This window comes from Ambystoma mexicanum, chromosome 4p (genome assembly GCF_040938575.1).
Source record: "Ambystoma mexicanum isolate Mex_15411 chromosome 4p, UKY_AmexF1_1, whole genome shotgun sequence".
Classification (NCBI taxonomy): domain Eukaryota; kingdom Metazoa; phylum Chordata; class Amphibia; order Caudata; family Ambystomatidae; genus Ambystoma; species Ambystoma mexicanum.
In genome coordinates, this window is record NC_090927.1 from 454,777,169 (window position 1) to 454,800,069 (window position 22,901).

General features: G+C 43.6%; 1 protein-coding gene across 1 annotated transcript in view; it reads right to left on the reverse strand.

Moving 5' to 3' along the window:
* Positions 1 to 2,544: 2,544 nt before the first annotated feature.
* The window catches only part of ATP6V1C2 (ATPase H+ transporting V1 subunit C2), a 462,596-nt gene continuing 442,239 nt past the window's right edge, over positions 2,545 to 22,901 (reverse strand). The window contains exon 13 of the mRNA XM_069605972.1: positions 2,545 to 2,758. Within this exon, the coding sequence (XP_069462073.1) occupies positions 2,666 to 2,758 (93 nt within the window). The 3' untranslated portion in view covers positions 2,545 to 2,665. The remainder of the gene's footprint in view (positions 2,759 to 22,901) is intronic.

The window sequence follows — 22,901 nt, forward strand, 5'->3', positions numbered from 1 at the left end:
GACTCCCTTAACAGAGCAAAGCTCAGAGGCATCATTGAGACACAAAGTTTACATATTTAATCTGCTGCTCTTATGATGCAGCTATCTGTGTGCCAGCAACAGAGATTCACCGACCAAAACCACCTGTTTAAAAAAAACGCTCTTCAAGGTTCATGCATTCCCACCTGAATTCCTTTATGCGCTACGGAGAGACCTGACAGATGGATGCATAGGTTGGTGTATATATTAATGGATCCATGGATGGATGGGCAGACAGGACTTTGGGCGAGCTGGAGATTTGTGACAAAGAATATCCATATCGGAGTTTATTAAACAACTTATTTTATTGCATGTTTTAAGTCACTGAAAGTACAGTGCGTTTACATAGATTTTTCAGGTTGGCATTATCTTGCATTCTGGGATTTATAGTTTACTATTCAGGATGTGAAAATTAAAGCCAAAATGGGAGCCATTACAATACCAGTGGTAGCCGCCAGTATCATTTTATTTACGGTGCCCGTGAATGGGCAATTACCAGCGCCCGTGAATGGGCAGTTACTGGGTCATTACGGCCCCGCCGGACCCGGTAATTGCCCATTCGCGTGCACCGGAAAAAAGGCTCCCCATTCCCATTGAGCCCGATGGCGCTGGTGCTTCCGACATGCTCTGCTCGCGAGTGCCGGTATGCCCGCCAGGTCAGACCAGGTGGGCGGGAAGGCACCCCCAAGCAGAACTCATAGTTTGCCGGTCCGGTAACAACAATACCGGCAACCTTAACGGTACCGTTGTTACCAGACCGGCAAACATCTAATGAGGCCCAATGATATTCTTTTGGCCTAACATGTTGCTATAAGGATTTACATTTTGTCATGTTGCTCCATTATGCCATTTCTGTTTGTAAGTAAACTCTATAAAACATTATTACTGAAGGCCTTGAAATCCAAACTATTTGTACCCAGTCAAGCTTGGAAGGTATGTGATTAAAAATTGAAGAGTGGTGCTTTGCTGTTCAGCTAAAGTTTGCGATCTTCCTAGTCCATTCCCCCCACTCCCTCCACCAACTGTCAGCCATCCCACTCCCTCCTTTTTAGATGCGGCCAGAGTACCACTAGTTTCTTTTTTTCCGCTTCCACCACTACACATATCACAGTCCCCAGAATTGTACAACACATGCATTAACTCACTCCTTTTCTTGTATAGCCTGTTCTTGCAGGGTGAGTTCTCTGATTATCTTGGGCTACTCGGTGGCACCAATGGAGAGGGGTAGATTCAGGCAGCGTGGGCCAGCCCAGGTACTCGCATCCAAAAATTGGGGTGCATCTGTGATTCTCCTGTAATGGTGGGTGATGCCTGTGCGACACACAACCTAATTTGTCCGATTTCTTTTCAGCAGGTGTGTTCACCCACTAGATTATCATACCACTGCATGCTATCAAGCATAACCTCTTCTTGCAGGAGCTATACCCTGCAAGTTCAGAGAGTTGTGGGATCGCCAGTGGTACCAGGTGGCACCAACAAAGTGAGATAGATGTTGACAGTGTGTGCCAGGTAGTCAAGTCCAGCTTACAGGATGTAAGATGCCTCTGTATGGACATATGACCTGATATCATAACATGCCTCCACAGATTTCTGCAGCAGGTGTAGTCGCCCAATTGGTTATTTTACCGGTGCATGCAAAGTAATGAATTGACGCGATTCACGGATGATGGTTTGAGGGCACCTCTTTTTGACCCTGACCAGCACTCAGAATGAAAGGCACTGCTGGCAGGAGTCATGGTGGTAGGAGACTGGCGCCCTGGCTCACCGCCTTCTGTGTAATGAGGCCCAATATCTGGTATGGAACTGCACACCGGCGTGTGGTCTCCCTTACAAATCTGTGGCAGCAATCCACAGCATATCTAACATGACCCTTCACATAACCGGAGAGAGGTAGGCACCCCTTTATTTGGAAAACAGCAGCACTTTGTAGTAGTGCCAGGAGGAAATTCCCCTATGGTTGTAGGTAGCCTCTGTTGTTTTCCACAGCCACACGACAATGTGCTGCTCTTACTAGAAGCAGGCTGGGAAAGTGCCTGATGTATTCCTGGGAGTGGCTTTTGATGGTGATGTTAACTTGGGGTAAATAAGAGAAAGGAGGTGTGGGGTAGGAAGTGTGGTTTCCGGCTAGCGGGTCCTTCATCCTCCCTGGTATGTTACCACTACTTCCGGTTGGCTGGGAAGCAACAGGAAGTTCCTTAGCCTCTAGGTGGGGGCCAGAGCCTGGGCTTGCTAAAACACATACCCTAACGCCCCAGTCACCATCAATGTCTATGCGGCCAGCACAGGTTATTTAATGCCCGTTCTTCATTGTTTCTGGCAGCGTGCCAATTGAAACACTCAATAAAACCACAAAGTTTAAATTATATATTTATTATAATATACAAAAATAAATACAAGCATACTGATGCTTAGATTTCGTATAAGGCCATAGACGGTTTTGTCCTGGGTTGACCATATAAAAGTGCTCAATGATGGAACAACACGTTTTGATAGAGAAAAATGGCGGATTTTGTAAAACACACAGTGTACATTCTGCAGTAATTTATTCTTGTCAAAATCTCTTAAAATACAGAGTGATTTACACTGTTAGTTTTCTTAAGCCTGGTCCCAGATTTCGGCTAAAGCAAAGATGGAGGCTTGGTTAATTTCAGTTGTCGAGAAATTCGAGGTTAATCTTGTAGGAGACGTAGGAATAATACTCTTGGGGGCCCATCTGTAGACCAGGAATGTCCATAGAAGTCTGCAAAGGAAATACACAATATTTATTTTTTGGTCTAGGGATACTTCTCATAAATAGCATTATGATATGTTGGCTGACATCACATCAGTGTTTGAAGGCTGCATAACCAAGAACTGGTAGCGCAAACAGGCACCCCATATCTATGCGCTTATCCCTTCCATGCACTTTCACTCTTTCTCTTTCCCATGCACTTGCACATTCTCAATGTCACTGGGCCTAGGAAGATCATTGTTTTGTTCTCCCCTGTTCTCCTCCCTTGCCTTGTCGTGCTCTGTAACACTTGTGTACAAGCGCGATATAAATAAAATATCAAATATGCACTTCTTCCTGTATTAGACATTATATTCCCAAAGTCAAATCACATGATACACACCTTCATTATTTTTTTTTTTAAACTTGTCTTTATTGATTTTCACATATCAACATACAACAAACAAAAAAAATACAAAAATAAAAAATAAAACACCAACTCCCCCCACCCTCCCTCCTGGGGCACCAGTTATCAACGTTCGGGGATTGCATTATGCTCTGAATATGTCTGTTACTTTGATGTTGTGTGGGCACCATTGTTCCATAAAATCTGACTGGAGGTTCTCTAGGATTCCCCCCCATTCCTCTGTGAACCTGTCCCTCGTTCCTTGTATTGTATGGGTGACTTTCTCCATTGCCAAATACGTCCACACCTTTTGTAGCCACGTGAAAGTCAGTGGGGTGTCTTTCTTTTTCCAACTCTGGGCTATAGTTGACCATGCCGCTATGAGAAGACCCATGAAGCCTCTCCATTGTGTTTTTTTGTATTTTCTAGCAGTTTCGTCTCTTATCCCACACATCCAAACTCCCACCCCCATTTGTCCCACATCCGGGAACATTTTCCCCATCTCTGCTTTCACTTCTTCCCAAAACGGCACTATCCCCTTACAGTCCCACCAGGTATGTCTCCACGTTCCCACCTCTCCGCATTCCCTCCAGCATTTGTCTGTTGAATTGGGGAACATAATATGCAGTCTTTCGGGAGTATAGTGCCATTGTGTTACTATTTTGGTCCACATTTCTCTTGCCTGCGCTGCTCTGGTCCTCTTGGGGATCAGTGTCCATATGTCCTCCCACTGCTTTCTTGTTGGCTCCTCCCCCAGCATTCATCTCCATTTGAGCATGTATGTCCACTTGACCTCCTCCTCCTGAGAGTTGATGAAAGAGTAAAGAGTGGAGACCCATTTCTTTTCCCCTGAGTTGGATATGACGTATTTCTCAAATGGAGTGAGGGTTCTCGTCGTTGCCTCCGTTATTTCTGGAGTTTTTAACCAGTGTTTGAGTTGTTTGTATCTGAATTTGTCTCGTTTGCGGCGTGAAGTGCGAGGGTAGCACGATTCATGAGTCCTGACTTCCTTGTCAATGAACATTTCCCCGATTTTTGTTATTCCCGCCTCCTCCCAACTTTCATAGGCCCCCTGTTCCATCCCAGGTGGGAACTGTGGAGTTCGTGATATGGAAGTTAAAGGGCCCAGTGCAGTGGTCATTGTCCCTTTCCGTGTTTGGGTGTCCCACGCGTCTAACGTTGTCTTCATTATTTCGCTAATCCCCATGTTGGGGTGTCTATGATGTTTCTGTTTCCAAAGTAGTTCTAACAGATGGGTTCTTGCTACTGCTCTGTCTTGTTTCGCCCAGATCTGTTACGGGTTGTCGCCCATCCATTCCCTAAGCACCTTTAGCTGGGCCGCCTAGAAATATTTCTGGAAGTGGGGGAGTGCCAAACCCACCCTCCCTGGTTGGTGCGATTAGGATTGCCCTGGCCAGTCTCGGGGTCTTCCCTTTCCACACAAAGGATGAGATCACTTTAGATAAGATTTTAAAGAAATTTCTGGGAACCCCCACAGGGAGTGCTTGGAAGTGGTATAACACTTTCGGGAGGATGGTCATTTTGACCGCTTGAATTCTACCCCACCAGGAAATCATCAGAGGATTCCATCTTTCCAGATCTCTGCGTATGTTAGCAATGAGCTGCGGATAGGTTTCCCCATACAGTAGCCCAACCTTGTGAGTTAATGTTATACCCAGATATTTTATGCCTTCCTTTGCGATCTTGAGGTTCAGTACATTTGCTTCCCTTTCTATTCTCCCCCGGTCTCCCGCCAGTATTAAAATCTCTGATTTATTTCTGTGAATTTTTAGGCCAGAGATGGCTCCAAAGTTTTCCAGCTCGCCCACCACTGCTGCTAGTGTTCGGCCCGGGTCTTCCAGTGCAATTAACATGTCATCTGCGTATGCTATCACCTTGTGTTGCATGCCTGCCATGTCTATTCCTTTGATGTGAGTGGACTCTCTTAACTTCATTAGTAGGGGTTCTAGGAAGATAGCATAAAGTAATGGGGAAAGCGGGCAGCCTTGTTTTGTACCTCTTGCTATTATTACCTTCTCCGTCACCTCCCCATTGATGGCCACTCTGCTGGATGGTGAGTTATAGTTCGCTCTTATTCTTGCTATAAATTGTTCCCCAAATCCCATACGTTTCAGGGTTTTAAATAGCATGGACCAATCTACCCGGTCGAATGCCTTCTCGGCATCGACTGCGAGAAGAACCGCCGGGGTTTGTGTTATGCCTATTTTTTCCACTAGGTGAATGATCCTTCTCAGGTTGTCATGGGTTTGCCTTCCCGGGATAAAGCCCGATTGGTCGGGATTAATCAGCTTTGGAAGGAGCGTGGGATAGTCTTGCTGCTAGTATTTTTGTGTAAATTTTTGCATCTATGTTTATTAGGGAAATTGGTCTGTATGATGCTGGGAGGGACGGGTTTTTCCCTGGTTTGTGGAAAACCAGGACCTTCGCTTCGTTCATTGTAGGGGTCACATTGCCGCTATCTTTGAATGAATTTAGGAGCTTAGTTAGGGTCGGGATCAACATGTCCGAATATTTTTTATAGAATGGGGCAGTAAAGCCGTCTGGGCCAGGTGCTTTATTTACCGGGAGGTCCCTTATTGCTTTTCACACTTCCTCTTCCTGTATTGGATTCTCTAGAGCCTGTCTGTCTTCTTCTGAGATTTGTGGGATGTGGAGGGAGTCCAGGTAAGTATCCTGTGCCTCTGCATCCGGGTACTCTGTGGTGTATAGTTTCTGATAGAACTTTCTGAATGTCTCCCCAATATCTTGTGTACGCGTGTGCTGGACCCCTTTCGCATCACTAATGGTCTTGATTGTAGTTTCTTTCCGTTTTGCACGGAGTTGTCTAGCAAGTAATTTATCAGCCTGGTTTGCTTTTATGTAGTATCTTTGTCTCAGATATAGCAGGCTCCTTTCTGCTCTTTTTGTGCGAAGCATCTCTAGCTGACCCTGTGTGTGTTTTAGCATTTTCTTTAGAGCTCTAGTGGGATGGGCAGTTATTTTCTCCTATAGGTCTGTTATTGCACTTTCTAGTTCCTTTTCCCACATATACCTCTGTTTGTCCCTCGTGATTTTTAGCACCATTATCTTCCCGCGGATAACAGCTTTGAACGCCTCCCAAACTGTGCACATCGATACTTCCCCAGTGTAATTTTGTGTGAAGTATTCCTCTATCATTTCCCTTACCGTTTCCCCCGCTACCGGGTCGTGATTTATATCTCCTGGTAATCTCCACCTCCAGAGCCCGTTGGTCTTCCCCGGGAGATTCAGTTCAAGCCATAGAGGTGCATGATCGGATAGGGCAATCGTTCCCAGTTCCAGCCCTTGAATCTTGCCCATAAGACCCACCGATACCCAGAAATAGTCTATTCTTGACATGGAGCTATGGACATGTGAGAAGTAGGTGTACCCTCGTTGTTCCCCCTTCAGTTCCCTCCACACATCATTTAGGGCAAGCTGGTCCATCTGCCGCTTAAGGCGTTTTGAGGGCGCCCCCTGGCCTTGTGCGCTCCCTGAGCTTCTATCTACCTGTGGGTTCCATGCTATATTAAGGTCTCCCCCCAGAATCACCTCCCCCCTTGCGAAGGTTTCTAGTTTTCCCAGAACATCTCTGAAGAAGCCATCTTGCCCCGTATTGGGCGCATAAACTGACGCCAATGTGATGTGTTGGCCTTCTATCGTTACATTTGCGAACGCATACCTTCCTTCTTTATCTGCGGTTAAATCCTCCAGTTTGGCATCCCACCCTTCCCTTATTGCTATAAGGACTCCCGATCTTTTTTCTGTTGAGTTTGCTTGTACCCAGATCTTGTATCCTCTTATCCGGGTTTTCTGTTTATCCCTTGCCCTGATATGAGTTTCTTGGAGCAGCAATATGTCCGCCCTTTCCCTTTTGAGTTGCCTCTCCAATTTAACCCGTTTTGTGGGGTGATTCAACCCCCTACTGTTATATGTTACAATGCGCAATCGCCCCATTTTGTGTGGTACTTGCTCTTTGGTTTTAGGTTCCCCGGCTTAGCCGCTTGATATGAATTTCTGCCCCCTCCCCTAATCCCCTCGCCCCAAACTTACCCCCCCAACTTTAAACATAAATCAAACAACTGGCCCCTGAGTAGGGCGAGGGTTCCTACTGATACTAGGGCGTTGCGCCCTTAGCTCCCTGCCCTCCGTACTCTCGGGGGACGTTTTTGTAGGGAATCCTAAACCCCACATTATGTCTGTCCTTACCGGATTCCAGCCGGTGCGTCCCGTCCGGGCCGCCTGGTCTGCCTCACATGTAGCTATTCATTCTCCTCCTTGTCCTTTGCCCTCCCCCCATGGGGCCTAGTTTAGCGGCCATTACCATGTCCGTGACACCTCTTTCCCTTTCATCTGTTCATGGCTTCTTCCTGCGGTTTTCTCTTCCCATGCTTCACCTTCTTCGTTTAATAGTGTCCCAGCCCCATGGTCTTCTCATTTGGTCTCCCCTTGATCCCGGTTGGTCTGTTTCCTCTTCTTCTTCCTGAAGATCCAGTATGTTAAGGCCTTCTTCCCATGTGGTCGCCCTCCTCTGTTTCCCCTCCCAAGTGAAGGTCAGACCAAACGGGAAGGTCCATCTGTATCGGATTTGTTTCGCCACCAATGCCTTGACCAATGGGGCCATCGCTCTTCTTTTCTGCAGTGTGACCAGGGCTAAGTTCTGAAATAGTTGTATTTCTTGTCCATTCATCTTGATATGTTCCATCTCTCTAGCCCTTCTCAAAATCTGTTCTTTTTGAGGGTATGAGGAGAGAGCAACCAAGACATCACGTGGGCTCTCTCCTGGTGCTCCAGATCTTTTCGGCCCGACCATGTGTACCTGGTCCACTCCAATTGTGTCCGTCTCTGGTGCGTCTAGAATATCCCTGAAAACGTCCTTCACTGCGGACTTAAGGTCTTTGTCCAGGACTGATTCTGCCATGTTTTTAATGCGTATGTTGGATCTTCTGGAGCGATTTTCCAGGTCTTCGCATTGAATTTCCAGGTTGTGGGTGAGTCTCACCAAGTGTTCCTGAGTTTCGCTGACCTGTTGCGTCTCTTCCTCAATACCTTGCACTGCTCTTTCCAGTACGTCTGTTCTCTCCTCCATTTTGGCCACCTCAACCTTCAGCTCCTGCACCGCCTGTTTCATGTCTACCTTCATTGTCGTGAATTGCTCCTGCACTGTTAACATGAACTTTTCCTGTAATTCCTCGAACCATGTTTCCATGTCCTCTCTCGAGGGTGGTTGTTGTTGTGTATTGGTACCATACTCTCTCCCTGAAGCTCTTCCTGGGTCTTTCCCTTAGCTTGCGCCGTGGAGTCTGTCAACCACATCTGAAGGATATTTGCGTCTTGCTTCATGGTCTGTGGGGTCTGCTAGGTGGCGCTGCACTTCCCTTTCGACCTTGACATGTTCGAGGAGTGGATTGCGCGTTGGCTTTCTGTGATCTCCTCCGAGCTAAGTATTGCGCTCTGCCGCCCCCCTCTGTCAGGCTCTCTCCCCGCTCCGGGCCGGGACCGTGCCTGGGTGGCCTTCCTTTGTAGGGGCTATACTCGTGTTTCCTTTGTACCTCGGCCTCTTCCGTGCTTGCTGGGGTTACCCCAATGCAGGGTTTCTCACTTCATGTGCCCTTGCTTGGGCTAATACCTGTTGGCCCCACCAGTCTCCCCCTCCTGCACCGTTGGGCTCCCCCTCATGGGTTTTATCCCGGCGATGGATTCTTCCCCCCTTTCCTTATGGCCCAAATCTGTGCGCGTATCCAGCAGCCTGGTTTCCTTGTTTCTGCTCTGTCTCCTTGTACCTTTATTTTCCCTCGCACAAGGGGGGGGGAACTCACCTGGTGTTTTCGCCTCACCTCACTGCCGCTAGAAGGAGCTGGGCCGCCGACGCGGCTTCCTCTGTGTCGCGGCTCCTGCTACGCGACTCCCGCTGTGGCTCCTGCTGCGTGGTTCCCGCTGTCCTCGTCGGGGGGAGGGCAGTGCCTCTGCTGCGTCCTTGGGGGCTCGCCGTGCCGCAGCTTGAGCTCCGCGGAGAGGGAGGGAGGCGTTTCGCCCCGCAAGCGCATTCATTCAGGATCCCCCGCGGCGGAGTCGGGCCGGCCCACTGTCACCTCCCAGTGAGGGATGGGTGGGTTCTGCCTCCCGCACCCACACGCTAAGCCCAACCCTCACTGGGCCCGATGATCACTCCTGGGGGCTCGGGAGAGTGGGGGGGAATGATTCTATCGCTCGTCGCAACTATTTCTCTGCTTTTTGATGCCTTATTCGGCAGCCCGGGCGGAGCGCGATTTAGTCGCGTCCCAGCGTCCCGGCGGCCATCTTGGAATCCCCACACCTTCATTAGTTTAAGCTGAAAACCTATGTTTGGTTTGTGGGACAACCACTATCTGACTTCAGTAATTTGTACACTATTATAGCACGAGATAGCACGCAATATTCGTACAAACACCTGTAAATAATATTACAGTCTAATTTTGATATCACTACTCGCCCGCAACAACAAAATGATATCACTATGGATGACTATAACTTATTACAGGTGCCATGTGACACCACGCTGTGCTGTTAGAGCCCGCACAATGCAGAATTCTAGCTGCCACTGGAGCACTTGATTAAAGGTATCACTAGCTTTTCAGATTGCTTTCTTCTGGACTAGCTTATTATTTGACAAAGAACAGCTTATGGTGCTATGCTTATTCTAGTGCACTGGTGAACAAGAATGTATCGCAGGCTATCACTTATTTTAAACAACTAAACCACTTGTAAATGCATTATATTAAGCTGATTCAAATATGATTGCACCACATGCAATCTGCATATTGGTTTTGCAGCCAATTGAACAGATTCTGCATTTACTAAATGCACCAACAACTGGAAGTTCTCCTGCATCAGAGTAAGCAAGGGACCACGTATTAAATGGGATGAGTGTGTGGCCATATGTTATAAGGAATATAATACCCTGTACTACCATGCCAGGAATATTGAATGTTAAATCTGAGTTCCTCAACATTACAGAGGAACTTGGTCTTCAGCTTCACTGCTCTATTTCGTCACAACACCTCTCTGTGACCTCCAATATCTTATAATGTACAGTAGGACAGTAGGAGGAAATAGCCTTTGACCCACTTGAGGCATCTGCATACAATATTCAGAAACAATCATTTGGTCCGGGCACCCATCACTGGACAATTTCATGCGAATCCATGAAACAGTTCAGGAGATATAAAGTGCAGAAAAACTGTTTGTTCTTTACCTTTTGCATTGATTTTCAAATAGGGACAATTTAAAATTTCTCGACAAACCCCCCAGCCTTAACTTCTTGACAGATTTTCGTCCGTTTCCTTGCACTGGTGTGAATTCCTTTTCTGGTTGGTCAAAATCCACAAAGTAGTTTTTTATTAAAACTCAGTGAATAGAGGGGTAACTCTGGCATCCACAAAATATCTATATATATTTCATGATGCATTGTTGGAAGGAAGACTTTTCACTTTTGAAAAATCAGTGTTTTCCTCGATGTGAGAGAGAAAAAAACTCTCAATGTTTTTACTAAGAATGTGCATAAAAAGGTAAATGGGGTTTCTGAGATATGTTTGATGGTAACATAGGTGTGGGGGTGCTAGTGAAGTTGATTTGTGGATGCCCAAGAAATCCTTTTTTTTTCTTATTGATTATCCATCATTACGATGTGACATCTCGATGTTTAATGAGTGTGACAGACAAAGCATTAAACAAAGAGATAAAGAATGAAAATTGAGAATTTTTAATATAGAGAGTGCTAAGTGGTTGGTTAATGAATAACTGAATTTAATTTAGAAAGTTTGCTGGCCTTTGGAGAAAAAAACGAGGTATTACTTTATAAATAATATTAATTGAAATAATGTGTTTTGTGTGTGCAAGGATCTAAGAAGAAATTGAGATGAATCGGATCCAACCTGTCTATTCGTTATGGGTCATTAAAATATGTTTTGCGTCGGTTTATGAAAACATCTCGAGGTGCTCTGTGGTGTAAACATTTCAATGTGAAATTCAGATGTTTACATATATGCCATAAATGAAAAAACAAATACAAAGAACTGGTTTAGACTTCATTCGGCAGAAGAAAAGAACAGAGAAGGAAAGAAGGATCTTAATTGCAAAGGTTTAGTGTATATTGCTGGTAAATGTGCAGACATAATTTTTGACTATTTGGGCAAAAATCCAAATGTTTCCCATAATGCACTGCTGAATGGAGGCGTTCAGTTTTAGAAATCTGCCATTTAAAAATTGAGGGGTTTGACTTCGAAGCGAGAGAAAAAAACCTCTTGTTGTTTTCTAAAAACGTGCTAGCAATGGCATACTGGGGTCTCTGTGCTCAGTTTGACAGTAGCACCCATGTGTGGAGTGCTTCTGAGGTGAAATAGTGAAGGTCGAGAGTTGATGCAATCCTGAGAAATCCTATTTGTTCCACTCTGATGTGATCGCACAAGGTCTTTACAAGCGTGATAAAAAAAAGCATTAAAAGAGTTGAAGAATGCATATTAAGAAATGGCAATAAAGGGACAGTGAAGTGGCTGTATTATGAATTTTTAATTACATTTAGAAAGTATTCCTGTGTTTTGAAAAATAAAGGAGGGATTGCTTTTTACTTTTTAAATATAATAAAAAAGTGTGTTTGGGGTATGCTAAATATTGAGGAAAAATGGCCTTGGAAAATATGTTCAAGAGAAGGAAAACTGAAGTTTCCAGTGATGTCATTCATGATGTAATCAGTGTTGTAATAAGTGACATCACGTGTTATGTTTTCAGCGATGCCATCTGCAATGATATCATTGTGCTTCTGGGCTGCACAACACAAGGAGTCAGAGTTAAGTTGTCATAGCCTTCAACACACAGACTTTCAAGGGCCTTGTTGCGTTAAACCAAAACCTTAAAGTCACTTCAACTTAAGTTGTTTTTACTGAATTTCAAGGGTTTTGTTGCAGAGAGCTGCTTCATGCCATTGCTGCTTTTCACTAAATATATATATATATATATATATATATATATATATATATATATATATATATATGTATATATATATATATATATATATATATAGATATAGATATAGATATATAGATGTAGCTATAGATATATGTATATATTTTGTATGTGTATTTTATTGAATTTATATAGCCCTTTACTCCAAAGTGCTTAGATATATATCTTACACATATATATCTTAAATATATATCTTACACAGTTCTGTAGTGTTATGGTTAAGTTGCATTTCCCATAGGAAGGGCAGTTTTTGGGAGGCTTGTAACTTTGGTGCCATTCGACGAATCCACTCAAAGCTTTGCAAAAAACTATAGACCGACTCTGAATTTGTTTGCAATGGTTGGTGCAGGGGGGGAGTTATAAGGGGGTCCCAAAACCTTTGAAATCCAGATAGACATGAATGGAAAATAGTTTGCTCGTGGCTGTAGCCCAAACTGCTGGACAGATTTGCACCAAACATGAGTGAGGAGCGGCAGCTTGGCCCTGACAGTGTGCTTTTGCAAATGTTGTGTTAATCCGTCCAGTAGATTTGAATAAAATGGTCAACAAGTATGTAAAAAAGAATTTGTGATATCTCGGTTTGGTCTGCGGACTCAATTGCTGGTTCGGCCTGCAGATGCTTCTAGACCAATCGGGGAGATGCGTAACGTTCACGGACATCACACACGACTGCTGATTTGTCAATTGAGAAACATGAGGTTCATCAAAGGTTTTGAAACAAACGCCATGTTGGAATTGCGAACTGCTCTCACCGTCCGCGAACATCAGTATAATAACATATTCCAAAACTCAACATTACACTTGTCCAACAACTGAAACAATCACTAGGGAGGTGAAGAGTTATGAGGATGGGGTGGGATATGTGCAGAAAAAGGCAAAAATCAGGTGTTTTTTCTTCTCTGGTGTCCACAAACGTCATGTTCTGGAGCATTCCTATGATGTTCGTGAACTTGACATTTTCGAGGACATCCATGCATATGTGTGCATTACCGGGTTGGTGAAGAGCAGTTTTTAGACGGCTTATAACTTTGACGCCGTTCGGCAAAACTGCATGATATTTTGCAATAAAATAGAGACCCAACGTTGAATGTTTTTGCAAAGTTGTGTGCCGTTTTGGCAAAATTGGAAGGGGGGATTATAACTTTGATGCTGTTTTATGAAAAATATTATAGACCCAACTTTAAATGTCAGTGCAAGGTTCGAAAGGATTTTGTCAAAAGGGGGAAAAATTGTAGGGGGGTTTCCAAAATTTCAACCATCAATCCGGTAGGATTAGATCCATTCTTATAAAACATTCGTCAGTCCTGTTGACAGAAAGGGATCTGAAACAGGCCCTTCCTAGTTATCCTATGTTAACTTTCTCCAAGGCACCTTCTTTGACCTCTATATTAGCGCCCAATCAGAGCTCTATGGGCGACGGCTAGAATAGTTGGATGCCGATCTCAAACAAACCAAATGGCTTTTACACTTGTAGAAAGTGCAAAATGTGTAACTTTGGGCTAACAGTAAATAGTGTTGCGATGACGGGGGGTAGGCTATGGACCTTTAGACACAGGAATACCTATGTATTGAAGTTCATTGTTTATCTTCTGGAATGTACCTGTGGTTTGAGGTACATAGGCTCCACTATTGGTCCTCTGAAGCTCAGAATTCTTCAACATCATAGAGCTATTAATAACACAGATTTGAACTAGCCTATAGCAGTGCACTTCTTAGAACATCACAATAAAGGATGTTAGCTGCATGAAATATACAGGATTAGCACGCATTCCAAAACAGTTGTGAGGGGGCAACAGGCAGTTAAAATTGAGACAATTGGAGGCCAAACTTATAATTCACTTTGAGACTCACACCTGGAGGCCTCAATGGGGATGAGGAACTTTTTGTATTTCTTAATTAAATGCCACTTATATCTCAATATGGCTGATTTTTTCATGCAGCATAAGACGGTGTCCCAATTCCTGAACCCCAGATATTAAATAATGATTGATTTTAATCAACTTATGTTACAATTTTCTGATATTCTTATTGATATATCGTTTGTGGACTTCTTTTGATTAACTTTTGATCAACCTTTGATAATATTTTGTTGTTGAATTTTTGATGACCTTTTTGATGAATTTGTTATACATTCTGTGATGAATTTTTCGATGAATATTTTGATGAATTTTATGAGTCAATTTTTGATGCATTTATTGATTAAATATTCCCATGAATTTTTAGATGAGATCTTGATCGAGCGGACTTTTTCACTCTTCATTGGACACCATTGTTCCCCATTTTTCTATTATTCCATTTATTTATTTGTTGCAAGAGATGAAGAGTTTCATGTGGTGATATTTTATGATATTGGATGAAGACCTTGTTACTGTCATTTATTTATTTACTTTGTGATGTGCCATTGTACTCTACAATTACTTTTTGTCAACCATAGATGGTCTTGATCAGATTTTCAGGCACTTGCACTTTCTGATCCAGGATCGACTTGGAACTGTGTGCTGCTTTTCTAGCTTTTACAATTTGCACACACCTTTTAGTACAGTACTCTAATGTACATTACAATCTCAGGTTGAGTATCCTACATTTATAGTCTCAGGTTGAATGTTCCACTTCAACAGTACTATACTGGGTGAATCTCTTTACATTTATGTATGTTTATTGGGCTTGCTAGTGCTGCTATTTACTAGCCATTATTAGCTCCTGTACAAACACTAGGAGATTGCCCTAGTTGAGATTACCAGTGCACTCACAGTCAGAGACCCAACTTTGAATGTTTTTTGCAAAGTTGGATGCCATTTTGGCAAAATTGTAAGGGGGAATTATAACCTTGGTGCTGTTTTATTAATCAGCACAAAGGTTTTTAAAAATATTGTAGACTTAACGTTAAATGTCAGTGCAAGGTTTTGGAGGGATTTTGTCAAGAGGGGTCCAAATTGTAGGGGGGTTTCCAGTTTTGAAATTAGGATAGGCTTGAATGGCAAAAATAAATCTGCTCTCGGCAACAGCCCGAAGAGCTGGATGGATTTGCAGCAAACTTGTGCAAGGAGCATTGGCGAGGACCTGAAACCATGCTTTTGCAAATCTGTACTGTGTTTTATTTTTGGAAAAGTGGAAAAATGTAGGTACACAAAATAGTGCTATAACTTTGATAAAGGGGCGCTATGGTTAAGTTGCACTTATAAAAACCTATAAAATTCACTGAAAAACTTTGTAAACGGGATGTTATGATTAAGTTGCACTAGTAAAAACCTATGAAATTCACTGAAAGAACTTTGCTAAAGGGACGTTATGGTTGTAAGGTAAAATCGAAAACCCCCAAAAAAGACTAGCATCCAGGACATCAAAGATGACATCACAAATGGCATCATCAATGAGATCACTGATGTTTCCACAAAGGTACAGCATCCTAGCAATGTCTGCTTGGTTCCCTCATGCTTGCAGAAACATGCTATTGTTGTAGACACTGATGATTATCACAGACCTAGACCTAGACCTAGTTCCTCCATACAGCCCAAATAAGTTGTGCGGGACAACACATGTGCACCCGTGAATTTAGAAAAATTATCATGGAATGTGGCAGGCTATCAACATAAAGTGCAAGACTCAGAATGGTGGACATACATTGAGTCTAAAGATATCCTCCTCCTACAGGAAAAATGGCATATGGACAATGTCTGCCACGTGAGATTTATATGCTCCTCTATATTAGCCCATAAAGGTGAAGGAGGGCACCCTAGTGGGGGTCTCATGATATGGGTATCAAAGGCACTTAATGCCGACATCCTGGACATTTGGACAAATACTGCCGGCCTTCAGTTGATGACGCTAAACTTACAAAATGGCTCTATATTAATTTTGTTAAACGTCTATTTAAGACCTGGACCTAAAGGAATTATACAACATTCCCAAATGAAACTGGAATATTGCCTTGACCAGGTATTTCATTTACATAATGACGAAGGGCCCGCCATCTTGATTGTGGTGGGGGATTTTAACATTCAGTTTGAACCTTTAAGAAAATTGCAGGGCACTGTTAATGAGGAAGATCAGGCCTTGGGTATCCAAGATTGTAATGCACCTTACTCATGACACCAACATCCACTAGCCATAAGTCAATTTTATGAAACATGGTTTGTGGGTCATAATACCAATGATGGGCTCGCAGGAGATTCCCCAGCTCATTCTACTTTTAAAGCAAGATCTTGTGAAAGCCATATCCATCATATTTTGATCGACTTGAAACAATAGAACCTAGTAAAAGATCTATTGTCCAGAAAACAGTTGAAAGCGATCATGATCCGGTTTTGCTTCTCCTGGCGGGAAGTATAATGGAAGTTAATGACCTAGAGAATAATGCTGTTTTAAACCTCGAACGGGCTGAGAAATGTGTATGTAAATGGGCACATCTCGATTTAGACGTACTATTGCCCAAGATTTATAACACAATTATATAGCCCCTTAGACACAAATACAGAGGGACCGAAGGGAAAGGATGGCTTGTTATTTTATCATAATTCAGTGCAGCTCGTGGTACGTTAATGATTGCAATAGGGCTAGAAGAAGTCTCAAAAAGATGCTCAAAACAAAATATAGGAAACTGATAGGGTGCCATAGAAACAAATATAAAATAACAATCTCTCAGAAGAAAAAGGAAGCAATAGAACTTTGGAGAAAGCTTAGGCATGCTTGTGTAACCAAAAATCAAGTTGAATTCTGGAGAATAGTGACACAGGTACAGCGGAATTGAGCCAGCATGTGGAACCGATAAAATCTGAGGCCAGATGTTTAAACATTTTAAGGATGTTTACTATAGGGACACTGCTGGGGAATGTACGTTGGACACATCGTTAGCACTTGAGGCCTTATGTAACTTTACTGAAGTGGAAGTTCAAAATGCACTATTGGGGATTCCAAGATGGCAGCCGGCGGAGGAGGACATGTGTGAGAGTCTCTCTCCCCAACGGGCCGCAACAGCAGCTGGCAATAAAGCAATGCAGCAAATGACTTAAGCAATTCCCCTCCACAATGAACTGCACATTACACCGAGGGATCGTATGGAGTAGCGCGGTTGCGCGAAGCGATATCCAGCTCCAACGAATGGGAGTAACAGGCAGTCCCTGCCATAAGGAACCGCGCACCAAGACGCAGCGCCCCAATGGAGGGAAGAAGGAGACAACCCTGGGTCGGGGTGAGGTGAGGGATGACCACTACGAGTGAGAAGAGGGCACCCACGACAACAAACCGTGCCCAAGGGGGGCAAAGACAGAGTGGATACAGCCTGAGGAAACATTGGAGGAGCCCCCATCTACAATGCACTCAGTGGTGGAAGAGAAGGAGGACCTGGAGTGAAACTCCAACACCAAGGCCCAGTGGAACCAAAAGACCAGGAGACTGAGCGGGAGTGGATAGGAACCCCATCCTATGGCACTGTGACAAAACAGGGAGGTCTAGGCCACATAGCCTAGAGAAAAGAAGAAAGGGATTGTGTACCACGCGAAGGGAACAAGGTCACAAAACAAAAGGCCTGAGGAAACCAGGAAGAGGTCGAAGTAACGGAGGAGAGGCTGCCCTCAAAGGAGCAGGTTGGAGAAACTGGGAGGCAGATAATAAAGAGAGTGACCTGAAGGAGCAAGATCTGGAAGGTGCTGGTGGAATATACAACAATAACTAGAAAGGAAAAGAAGGAGGTGAGCGGAACTGTAAGAGGGGGAAGCCACAGGGGGAGACCCCAGCATCAGTGCAGAATTGGGACATGAGGTCACGAAGCAGGGGAACATTGGGGAGATCCCCAGCGGTGCACACATGTCCAAAACAAGGGGGAAGGCAGCGTTGGCAATGCGTTGGCAATGCAACAGACCCCACAAGCAAGACAAGCAACTGGCATTAAACAGTTGTGGAGCTCGAAGACATTGCACTCCAGAAGTGGGGGGACAAGTCAGAGCCCACTAACGCTGGCGACCAGAGAAGAAGGAGCAATGATGCTATGTAAAGAGCCAGTAAGATAGCTCAGCGGGTTAAGCGTTCGCTGCTGCAATCTGAGCGTGATCTGCAGGTCGCAGGTTCGAATCCTGGCAAGGCCACTCAGCCTTTCATCCTTACGAGGTCGATAAATGAGTACCAATTTCGGTTGGGTGATATGGTATGTAAATATGTGCTCTGTAAAGCGCTTTGGATTGAGGCGCTATATAAATAACACTTTATTATCATTATCATTAAAGAGGACATGCAGAGCTGGTTTAAAGAATTCCAGAACCAATTTATGGCCTCCTTCCAAACACCATTCGAGACTCTGAAAGGATAAATTAAGCAGTTGCTACAGGAGCTACGAATTGATGTAGCTAAGCTGGAAGAAAGAACGGACACACTGGAAAAGGTGGTGCAAAACATGGAGGAGGCTACGCAAAAGAACGATGAAACCTTGGAGCTCCTCTCGCGCATTTCACATAATCTTGAGATCCAGTGTGAGGACCTGGAAAACCGCTCACAGAGATCGAACATCCGGATAAAAACCTCTCAGAAACAGAGGAGGACAAGGATCTGAAAGGTACAGCCCAGCAGCTCTTTGCAGACATTCTGGCACTGGACATGAAAGACCTAGTCCAGATGGACCGAGCACATTGAGTGGGCCCACAGAGAACAGGAGAACTGGGCTCACGCCCAAGAGACGTATTGGTGGCAGTATCGCCATATGGCCAGAAAAAATAGATACTGCAGAAAGCGAGGATGACAGGGCAGGTATGAATAAATGAAGAAGAAGTGCAGCTATATCAAGACCTTGCACAATCCACGCTTCAAAAAAGGAGGCTCATGGGCCCAGTGGTGAAATTCTTGGCTCTTTTCATGGGAAGGTTGACAGCATGGGATTACGACCTGTGAAGAAGGAAAACAGATTCTAAATCTACAAGGAGAACACGATGGAGGGCAGCGAGGAACAACAGGGAGGAGACAGGGTCCAGGAACCGTGGGACTCAAAAACAGTGACAAAAAAGGGCAAAGGTGGAAACAAGAGGTGAAGAAGAGGCGAGGCGCTAAGATCGAGAACTTCAGATGTAAGGTGGACAAGAGCAGGAAGGAAAGCAGACATATGGTACACCCCTGTGAAGGGGGTAAGACTACAACACGGTATCATAGGTTTGCAACCCAAGGGGCTGGGAAGGATGGGCACAACTTAGTACTCGCCACAACGACTTCTATGGGATGTTAGAAGGGCCAGGCGCGGCAGACAAATCATGATATCGGTTATGGGAACCTAGGCCCTCCTCAGGGGAAGGGAGGTGTCTGAGGGGGGGACATCCGAGTTGTTGACAGTTGGGGATTGAGGGGAGGGAAACGGGGAGGGCAGGGAAGGGGGGCAGAAGTGGAAATACATGGGGTAAGGAACTGAACGTTGGGGGAGAGGGAGAGCTGGGTATCCAGATGAAGGTTCTTAAGGTGTTAACGTATAATGAAAGGGGACTCAATACCCCTGTTAAGAGGAGAAAAGTCGAAAACTTACTGCGGGGGGAAATATTGACATTCTTATGTATTAAGCGACACATAAACGCAAACAAGACAAATGGAAACTCTGTATTAAAGGGTTTACTCAAATATATCAGGCAAACGCGGGGGAGAAGAGGGTGACATTGTTGATTGCACTACACGATAGGCTCTATTTCGTTTATTCAGTTCAGTGACTGGTTTAAATATAACCAATTGAAACACTGGTTAACTACCACAGCTATCAAAGTGGCAGCTACAAAACAGTTGACATATTTTGAAAAATATAAAACGACTCACACAAAAAAGTTTGGTGTCAAATCTCTATAGGTACTTAAACGGCCAAGAGGAGCTAGTTCAATGGAATTAAATGAGGAAATGGGGAAAAACTCTAGGGGAGACCATTCCAAAAGTTGGGTGGTAACAGTAAAATCGTCAGTATATGGCAAATATCATACCATCCACTCACTTCAGGGTTTGATCAAATATCACTGGTTGTATTCCATGGGAATAATGGTGGTGGTATTTTAGGCTGACATCTTTCAGAAACTCCACCTATTGCTACCTCCACCTTGAAGGTGGAGGTAAAAAATCCAAACTGGCACAAATATTTACATTTGTCTTTTAACTGTACAGAACAGACGCACCGGTGCTTCCCTTCTAAAGAAAGAAAAAAGTGTTTGCAAAGGGCCCTCTTCAGGGGGTAAAAAGGTGGGCATCTCTGATTGCCTACTCTCACCACATTACACATATAATGGATAGAAGGGTCAGAATTGACCCTTCTGTGCATTAAAACAAACAGTACTGATATCAGCCCATACTGTACATAATCCATTTCTCCCTTCACATTGATGCTTAAAATGGCTGAAAAACATGTTAAAAACCTTTATACATTACTGCCATCAGGGGTGGTATTTCTAAAATAGCACTGGAGGTTTTCCAGAAATACACTGGTGGAACTGGTAACTATTTTGCGCGGTATTTAAAAATCTGCCCAATTCTGACTGACCCCCCTTCTTTGTTTTGTAGTCTTCTAATAAAGTATACGTGAATATTACAGCTTTCTATGTGTGTTTTTCAACTGTGCCCAAAGGAAAACAGCACAAATAGTCAAGTAGGCACTTCTAAAAGAAACTATTATGTAACTAACATCCATGGGGGCTATTCAGGGTGCTATTACACTATTTTTACATGAACACACTGGCTGGTGATCAAGACATTCACCAGAACATAGGGGAAGCATTCGTATAGAATCAGCCCAAGGACAAACTTTAATAAGAAATGGACCTGTACTTCCTTGTCAAGTAGGCCTTGTGTAAGCTGCTGTGGAAAGTAACAGACCAATGGTGTATGGTGTATGGTGCATAGTGGGCCAAAGTAGAATGTTCCTGACATGTTAAGTTACTTTGTTCCTGGATAAGCACAATCCTTCACAGCAAGATCTCTTGGCCATTGTGACGGCCCAATGAGTCCAAAACTGAACAATCATAGGGATCATCTAAATAATAGATTGGTATCAATCACATTGTTAATTCTACTCGAAAATATTGTAAATCCAGGTACTTTTCTTGTTTTGTTTCTTTGCAAAGATTGCTAAGAATGACAACAATGAAGTTAAATAAAGAAGACAGACATTCCTGCATAGTTTCTACAGAGATACTCTTGGATAATGTCTACAGAGACACTTCTGCAGGGAGGTCTGAATATAGACACTGCTGCATGTTTTCCTGAGTAGCTTATGGAGAATCTCCAAGTACTCATTACAGGGCACTTGTTGTTTCCATTACCTCTGATCTCTTTCTACCCTCATTTTTCACCGGTGCTTGACAATCATACCTTTCCTTCGAGTGTGTCAATGTTCAATGGGTTGGTGGGCGGTGCCATAAACTACAATAATACACCTGTGATTGGAACAGCTCTCAACCCAAGGCAGACACATTTGCCTGGAACTTGTGTGTAGGCTTTGGCAGCTTTTTTGTTCAGCAAGATGAAATATACAAACCACTATTTAACCCTTTCAAATGTTGATAAGAAATCATGTTCACTGCAAGTGAGATAAGAGAATGCTCACATAAACCCAGATGTGTAATGTGGGTTTAGAATAATTGTGTTTTATGTGAAAAGCATATTATATAGGGAAACTATGAACAGGGGTCTTTCCTATCATGTATTTGCATGCAAATCATGTTGTTAAAGTAGTGTTTTGTGCTCTGCCAAAACGAGCGTGCATAATGTACTATTTGTTATTGCTCCTGTTTTAGTATGAAAAAACAGAACAGAGAACGTGATGATTCAAAATAGCCATTTGTTATACATGAGATGTTCTATTGAAAGGTTTCATTGCACATTATAAGAAAAACATGCTGTTATATTGGGCATATACTTTTTCTTAATATGTTTACCTTTTTTTAATTTTTTTTTATTTCTTTGTTTTTAATCAAAAGAGATTTTTACAAGAATACTTCGAAAATTCAATACAAATCCTTTTTTTTTTACAAAATGCAAATAGAATGTAAAATACGTAAAATACATTAATGCCATCATAATTTTACATTATGTTATATGTCCTTAAGCATCATAAACTTGAGCATGTTAGTGCACCTGACATGTAATTGTAACTAGGGCAGGTTTTATGAAAAAATCAAGCATCGCATACTGTGCGCAAGCTAAGATTGTTCAGAAACTCTACAGAAGCAATAAATAAACTCATATTAGTGGAGTTTAGCAAATAGGCCCATCTCATGTTCTGCTGTACATTAGCAACCACAGCCATATGTTTCCTGTATGCATTGGTTCTTGATGAGCACAGAGCAGGGCATTCCACTACAATGGGCCTCATTACACGGATGGCGGTAATGGTTAACGGTCACCGTTAATGGTAACGGTGACCGTTAACCATTACCGCCTTACTACGAGGTCCCTTAGCGTGTTGGTGCTTTAACGCCTGCTTTTTGCAGGTGTTAAAAACCAACCCGCTAAGGGACCTTGGTGCTAATTACGGCACCGCAAAATTGCAGTGCCGTAATTAGCACCTTCCCCATTCCCATTATGCCCTATGGGGCAAAAATGGGAATGGGGAAGGGCAGTGGTGGAAGGGGGAATTACCGCCCCGCTAACCTTGGAATGGGGCGGTAATTCCCCCTTCCACCAAGGCAGTGCCGGTATTTTACCGGCATGGACCAAGGTGCTAATAGCACCTTGGTCCATGTGCTTATACCGCCATCCGTTTAATGAGGCCCCATGTGTTCTAAAGTTTCTTTTTGTGATATCTTT